This window comes from Coenobita brevimanus, chromosome 21 (genome assembly GCF_032717465.1).
Source record: "Coenobita brevimanus isolate Jiangsu-jjx chromosome 21, ASM3271746v2, whole genome shotgun sequence".
Taxonomy (NCBI): Eukaryota; Metazoa; Arthropoda; class Malacostraca; order Decapoda; family Coenobitidae; genus Coenobita; species Coenobita brevimanus.
In genome coordinates this window covers 27,314,746-27,323,188 of record NC_136974.1, presented here as the reverse complement: position 1 = coordinate 27,323,188, position 8,443 = coordinate 27,314,746, and the positions used below count along the sequence as shown (strand labels likewise).

At 41.7% G+C, this 8,443-nt stretch overlaps 1 protein-coding gene across 1 annotated transcript in view; it reads right to left on the bottom strand.

Annotated features, from left to right (window-relative positions):
• Window positions 1–8,071, bottom strand: part of AstCC (Allatostatin double C) — a 34,490-nt gene extending 26,419 nt beyond the window's left edge. Inside the window, exon 1 of the mRNA XM_080266579.1 lies at window positions 8,054–8,071. Coding sequence (XP_080122705.1) covers window positions 8,054–8,071 — 18 coding nt within the window. The remainder of the gene's footprint in view (window positions 1–8,053) is intronic.
• Window positions 8,072–8,443: the final 372 nt, after the last annotated feature.

Genomic DNA, 8,443 nt, shown 5'->3' with positions numbered 1-8,443 from the left:
CGGCGGAGTATTATCTATCAATCTATCTACCTATTGCCAGACGCCTCAATCCCTTGTGCGGGGTGGCCACAAACAAATTGCCTCCACGTCACCCTCTCCCCCGTCATTTCACTGCCCTGCTCCCAGTTCACACCCCCCCTCTTTCATATATCACTACACCTTATTGGCAACACTAGTAGTTTTATGGAACAATTATTAATCTCTTCAGTCAATTTTATCCCGACCCTACTGTACCCAAATTAGTCCGTATGTGATCCAGTGTAGAACCGAACCATCTAGGAGGATGAGCACTAACCAGGATTAACACTGCCTCATGCTCGTCAAGTATGAATCAGAAAGGAGGTGTCTAGTGGGAGCAATGCATGGGAGTGTTTACGTGTTGTACTGAATGTGTTTGTGCATGTCCGTTTATCTATCTATCCACCTATCTGCCTGTCTGTCTGTCCGTCTATCTATCTATCTATCTATCTAACATTAGGAAAGGAGTGATAAGCTAAACAGAACGTGTGTAAGTTTTTGTTATACAGCTGTCCCAGAGAAAAGAGCATAAAATTGGGAAATGATAAATGAGGGAATTCTAAGCAAATATCTATCTATCTATCTGTCTATCTATCTATAAAGTATACTGTATATATATGTATATATATACAGTATACTGTATATATATATATATATATATATATATATATATATATATATATATATATATATATATATATATATATATATATATATATATATCCATCAATATGGGTCCTAATCTCAACAGTTACGGAACTACACTTATTGAATGACCTGGTGAGTGAAGTGTGAGGGAAACTATTTCGCCCATAAAGCAATCAGTGACTCGAACTTCGAAACGTTTGAGATTTGGACCCATGTTGATTTTTTTTTTCTTAACTTGGAATACCCTCATCTATCATTTCCCGCAGTTATACCCTTTCCTCTCCGACACCGTTTTCTCTGAGTGCGCAAATGATAACTACTTTTTCTGGATCAAATATACCACGTCTGTAATAGTGCGGTTATGATGATGATGATGATGGAAGGAGAGAGAGAGAGAGGACTCGCTAATATATGAGGGATGATGAAGAGAGGCAGCAGAATATCTACATCCATAGAAACGAAATATTTTGTTTTCTCTGCATTTTTTTTTTTTACTTGTATTCTTAACCATATATAGAATAGCAAACCCCAAACACTGGAGAAAGAAATTACTGAATGCCAAGCAGAAATGAGTATAATATTCTATCATCATCATCATCATCATATAATCCTGTGTTGTTCCATGAGAAGCTTAGGTGCCAGGGGCTAGGCAAGTTGGTCCTGACATTAAAGATGAGAATAACCACCCTCACTCATCCTTGAGAGGCATTACGCGAGCAATAAGCCCCAATCACTCCTTGGAAATAAACCTGCACAGGCTTAGTCCGATTGGAACTCCTTAATTACCTACCAAACCACCAGGCGCCATAGTAACCATAGTATGGTTACCACCCAGCGTAGTAAATGGCTTCCTGGTGTACAGGAAACCATTTGGCTTCTCATTCAGTGTAGAGTCATCCATAGGCAGAAGGAAGAGGAAAGAATGAAGGGAAAAAAAAAAGAAAAAGACAGAAGAGGAGTGTAGAGTCACCCGTAGGCAGAAGGAAGAGGAAAGAATGAAGGAAAGGAAGACGGAAGAAGACGAAAGTAAAGCAGGAGGAAAGAAAGAAAAGGGCAGTCACCCGAGAACAGCACTACATCGAGTGAGTGAATGGTGAGCGCCCTCACCTACCACTAAACGAACATAAAATGCCAAGTATGGGTTGACATAATTACTGTTGGTAGTACAGAAAAATTATAGAAGGACATACCCCTTCAGTACGATGGCGTCATATACTTATTCTGCATAACTCCAGACGATTTTATTCAGCCTTGGAGAATACCTGATAGTTAGGGGATTAGTGAAGAATGGACTTAGCTCTAGGCTGAAAAGTTTGTCGTAAGATTAAGAAAGCAGTCAGGAGACAGCAAAAATTTACGTCCTTGGATTGAAAGAGTTATAGGGATGGATGAGCGGGTGACGTGATGAATGTGGGTCTTACAATATCCATTCCGTTTATCTTCGGTCTTTCGTTCTCTCTCTCTCTCTCTCTCTCATCCACGATCTTCTTCTTCTTTTTTTTTTTTGCGTATATCTTACAGTTGCACGGGGTAGATGTGAGTGAATGGTCATGCTTCTGAGCTACTGATGCTGATACTGCAAGGTCGAATGAGTGTTGTCTCTGTGGACCCAGGTTCGCTTGGACGTAAACCCAGTGGACTGCATGCTGACTGTATCCTTCTGAAGTCCACCATCCTAGTTTCAAGGGATAGGCAGGAAGTTGAATGGCGCCTGTATTAGATTATGGAAACGTTGAGTCGGAGAGACACAGGTTAGAGCTTGAATTCTTTATTTCCTCTAACTTTTCGGGCTACACAGAACCCTCCTCTGTGTAGCATGAAACGTTAGAGAAAGAAGAAGAAAAAGAATTCCAGTTCTAACCTGTGTCTCTTTACCACCCAACATTTCCACTTGTCGCAATGGATCCTCTACGTGTATAAGATTATCTCGGTGATCATTAATACGCTTGATGGTGTGGTGGTGATGGAGCACTTAAGTCAGAGGCAAAAACCATATATTATACGTAACATTTCAAACCCTCTGGAGATGACTGGAGCCTTTTCAATCATGCAATATTCTGCCCGTAAATGAGGTGGTCTTCTTTCAAATTATCTACAAAACTGTGGTCTGTAGCTCCTTCATCTTAATTTGCCACTTATTTTCGTCTTCTAGCACCTTATTTCACGTAGTTAAGTGACAATTGACAGTGCTACAGTTCTGCATCGTTCCCACGCACTTCTTCGTGACCAGCTTCACATTCTCCTGTTGATTTTTCGTTATAATTTATCATTCAAGTGGGGTGATGGTAAATTTTTGCCACACTGAAGTAAAAAGTGTATAGGATGGTCTCGGGTATCCTTGCTTCTCGAAAGGTGCTGATAGTGTGTGTGTGTGTGTGTGTGTGTGTGTGTGTGTGTGTGTGTGTGTTGACGATATTCCCATCCATTTGTTTTTTTCCCCTCCTTTCTACATCTTTATTGTGCTCTCTCTCTCTCTCTCTCTCTCTCTCTCTCTCTCTCTCTCTCTCTCTCTCTCTCTCCGTTGTTCGCCTCGAGTTTAATCCCAAGTGCATCATCAAGGAAGAGAGGGAGGGAAGGGAGAGGATGGAGGAGAGGGGAGGGAGAAGCAAGGAGGACTGGAAGAGAGAACGAGTAGAGAGGAGAGTGGGAGGGATGGAGAAAGAGGGAGGAGAGGAAGCGTGAAAGAGAGGAGAGGAGGGAGAGAGGATACAAATGGAGGAGAGTAGGTACGAAGGAGGAAGGTAATGTTGTAATGAGAGGAAGGGAGGAGGAGGATGGAGAAGGAGAGAAGACAAGACGGAGAGGGGAGGGAAGGGAAAGAGACAAGGGAAGGAAGGAGTAAAAGAAGAAATGGAAGAAGGAAATAATCAAGAAAAGAGAAGAGGGAGGAAAAGATGAAGAAGAGAAGCAGCGAAGATGGAGGAGAGAAAAAAGGAAAGGAGGATGAGGGGGAGAGGGGAGGGTGGGTAGGAAGGAGGGGGAGGAGGAGAATGGGAGGAAGAAGACACGAACACATGGCAGGCGGAAGGGAGAAAAGGAAGGAGGAGGAAGAGGGAAATATACTGGAAGAGAGAGAGAGAGAGAGAGAGAGAGAGAGAGAGAGAGAGAGAGAGAGAGCACACGAAGGGAAAACAAACATTCGTCGACCGTGTACCTGCGTCTACTACACAATCATCGCCTACAAACATCATCCAGCAAAACCACAATATAAACAACAGTCGTGATAACCATTTATTTCCCGGCTTCAGCTATTTAGGAGCAAATAATATATGAAACATGTTGATTAGTGTCTTTTAGAGCTGGGAGGGATGGGTATGAGTGGGCGGGATGGGCTGGCGTGGTGGTGGGCGATGGGACGGGATGGGGGGAGTATACCTGGTGAACATGTGCATTGTAGGTATGTTGCTAGGTGAGGTAGGCGTTGTTATGATAGCATTATACCAGGCCGAAAGTGGGTGCGGTGGGTGAAGAGTAGTGGGCGGGATGGTCGGTGGTGGGTAGTGGGACATGCTGGGGGGGTATACCCTGTGAAGATCGGTGTTCTGGGAAGGCTGGTGTGGTGCAGGTCAGAGATAGGGGAACAAGAGACTGTGAAAGGTGGGCGGAAAGGAGTGGGTGGGATGAGCGAATATGCAGTAGTGGTGTGGTGTGTGGTACAGCAGGGCGGGATGATTACACCCTGTACAGATTGGTGTTGTATATTAGGGATGGCTTCGTCGGTGGGAGTAAAATTCATCTTTATCCATTAAAATTGACGACGAGTTTAATTGTTATATTCTTGCCCTCTTCAGCCGATTTCATTCAGTATCCGGGAGACGTCCAGTGATGAGGGGGTTCAGGAGGGCTGTATTCTAACATCTGAAGTTCGTGAGTTAGTCTCAAGCAAAATGAAATCCCTTGAGGGTTATATTTTACCTGTGTTCAGCTCAGCACGTTGACTTATAGCCCGTTCCCTAAGTCCCAACAAAAGTAAGCAAAAGTAACTAAAAATGGCTTTCCCAAATTCAAGGGGTTATAATTTCGATGTGAGGTGACAGCTAATGGGTGGGTGGGTAGGGATGGGTAGGAATGGGTGTTGGGAAAGAATAAGGGTGATATACTCTGTGGAGATGAATGCTGTAATTTGCAGTTTATGTGCGTAGAATAACGATGATTTACTTTCAGTGTTTTCCAAGCCTTTTGTTTAACTAACAATGGTCAGAAGGGAAAGGAGAAGGCAAAGCAACGAGAAAAAAAAAGAAAATGGTGGAAAAACAGTTGGTTGAGAGAGAGATTTCAATTTCAGTTTTTCAATGTTGCCACACGGGCAAGTTTACTGAGCAGCCCCTCCATCCTGTGGTGGAACAAAAGCTTAAAAGCAGTAAGTATAGGTCAAATAGTTCATACAGTACACCTCTGGTGTATCAACTCAATCTTGTAAAATTATAACATGAAATATTACAACCTAGTTACGGGTACATTTTAAGTAGAGTATGCCAGTATAATACACAGACCCATTAATAAGCACATACACATATAGGCTACATATACATACTGTACACACATGCATATGCATATGTACATACAGACTCATGCACACTACATACGTATGATATATATATATATATATATATATATATATATATATATATATATATATATATATATATATAATCATCCGAATCTCCTTCCTACCCTAGGGCATGGTGAGGAGTAACAACGTCAACATACACACATTCTGTATACATGCCTACATATATATACATATTACCACTTTACATACATATACGAGTATATGGATTTATATGGAAATTACAGTATACAAACAACCTATGCGTATAAAAGTATATAAGCTTGAGCTACACATATATGGAATAAATACAGTGTGGTGAGAAAGACATGTATGAGATACCAAAGTTGTTGTTCTTTTCATTTCCTTTCATTTCTCAACAAATTTGTATAAAAATGAATCTGAAACTGACCCCGTGAGAAAGAGGTAGGCAGGAGGAGAGGGATTATGAGGGTAAGAAAGGTGAGAGATTAGCGAGAGGGAGGTAGGTGCAGCGTCTGAAGAAATTATAGCATGTTGGTGAAACGTCACTTGGAGGAGAGTCAATACAGAAGGAGAAGAGGGAAGAAGAGAAAGGATATCTGGGACGTAGCTGATGTACTTTGGACACCCACGGCCTAGGATGGTAATGGGCTGTCGGGTGGAAAGTATGGTAAGAGAATGGTGAGAGAGAGAGAGAGAGAGAGAGAGAGAGAGAGAGAGAGAGAGAGAGAGAGCGGGGGGTTCGGTGCGGTGAGATGAGAGAGGTAGGTTAATTCTCTTGACCTAGGGTATGTAAGTAGACTGAGGTGTGAGGCGGATGGATAGGAGAGACAGGTGTGTGATGGAAATGGGGGAGAGATTTTGGTGAAAGAGAGAGAGAGAGAGAGAGAGAGAGAGAGAGAGAGAGAGAGAGAGAGAGTCGGTGCGGTGAGATGAGAGAGGTGCGTGTGAGGGGGGGGGGAGATTTTGGTGGGAGAGGTGAAGGGATTAAGAGGTCAGATGCTTATAGTGGTTTGGGGTCATCACAGCAAGTGCCTGTCTGGTCACTGTTCTGTCATGTATTTAATTGATATAGTCTAGTCCTATATTACTTATTCCTTCTTTTCCATATTGTGACAATGGTTTTGCTTATAGTGTAGTACCATGACAATGGCTCAAAAACAAACTACAATGTAATTAACGAGCAGAGGCAAATCCCCTGTACAGTATTTCGTGAGAAGTTCCTGGACTTTGGAAATAAGATATCTGGTTTGATTGTGTGTCAGCTGCTGCTCTGTTCTTAAATACATCAATTAGGATATACTGCATAACATAGTGTTCTAACGTGTGCCCTTCACTCTGGCCACAACCTTGACATTTCTTCTTGTCACCATCAGCATCAACTTGCCACAGATACACATAACCCTGTCTTATTCTTGCTACCACGGACTCCCCACTCCCGTTACTAGCTTGTCTGCCGTAGGTGAAGGTGTCCTGTAGTGCAACATATCATAATATTGGACGGATCTGCTACTATTCTCTGCTATTCTCACTGCAGTTTCGTCTTCAAGGTTTCTAGCTCTGATATTTTTATTTGTTTGATAGACCTGTCAAAGGGAGAGAGACAAGGGGGAGGGGGACTAGAGAAAATATAGGCAAGAAGGAAGCACCGGGGAAGAGAAAAAAACACATCAGCAAAGAAAATGGAAAGAGCAAGAGAGGGCAGTGTAGGATACAAGCAAGAAAAACGAAAAAAAAGGAAATTAATGCAAAAGAAAGGATGTAACAAGGGACAAAAAAAAAAAGACAAGCAAAAATATAAAAGAAAATGGCAAAGCAACAAGAAAGAAAGGAAGAGAAGAGAAAATGGAAGATGAAAGAAAACGACGAGGCCAAGCGAGGGTAGACTAGGGTACAGAGAGGGAGACGGCCAATTTCCGGCTCAGGCCCGCTAATCTCTGTAGGGGCAATAAGCTATCAAAAAATGTCCCCGCACTCACCCTAATAAAATACAAGATTAAAAAAACGGTTCGCCAGTTTTCTATTTAAAATTTGAGGTGATTTTGTTGCTGTTCCAAGGGAGGGAATTGGTAGAACTTAAAATACTGATTTAAAATAATTTGATGAGAGAGAGAGAGAGAGAGAGAGAGAGAGAGAGAGAGAGAGAGAGAGAGAGAATATTGTATAATGGAAAGTGTTGGTATGTACAATTGTGGGCAGAAATTTTGCTCAGCTTTCTAGTCCAAATACTGAGAGAGCTTTTGCACAATATCCTGAACAATTCTGTGTGGCTTTGATGGTCGTATCAGTGGGTTTTGAAAGCAACTGCACACTGTCACGTTAATGGTGTGATTCACTATTTATGTCACACTGATGTGATTGAGTTCAAATTCCTTGCGCGCGCACACACACACACACACACACACACACAACTTGCACCAGAGGGTTCCGAAATTATCCTAGAATAATCAACATAGCTCGTGCTGTCTTAAGTAAACTGATCTGATAACCTGTGCATGTGCGTATAATGACAGTACTTCCTGAGAACATTATTCCTAGTGTCGTTGGCATGCGGTAAAAAAAAAAAAAAAAAAAAAGCAGGGCTACTATTGACTATAATTCATTACTAGACTGAGGTTAGGCTATAAATATCTGTGGCAGCTTGGAGTGGATACACCAGATCATAAAACGTGCTGCAGACTGTGTAATGAACCCAGAGCCCACACCCTGCAACACTATGTACTTCACTGCTCAAAATTAGCGCAGTTTAGAAATCCTGCTGTAGACTCAGTGACCGAACAAGTCGTTTGGATGTTTAATAACGATAAACTCTGTAGGAAGCTATACTGAAGTCCGTAAGAAACATCAAACACATACTTTAGCGAAGCTCGACATGGTGCTATATTGTGCAATGTCCCATAGAGTAACTGAATCTGTCAAAATATTGAGTAGGGTGAAGAGTACATTATTGCTGCTTAAGTATTATATCTCAGAGCAGGGTGAAAAGTACATTATGTTCTTATGTTAGTATGTAATATCTCGGAGTAGGGTGAAGAGTAGCTCAGCCTCCTCATCCTTTTGAGGAATGCAACATGTCCGAATAACATAGTTGTATTTAAGATAATTACCGGTAATGTGAATCGAAACCTTGTAAATATCTGAAATACAACGATGTTATTCGGACATGAAGCATTCAACCAATCATCGCCAACCTGTCAAGTGCATCTTCACATCGAAAAAAAAAAAAAAAAAAAAAAAAAAAACTAA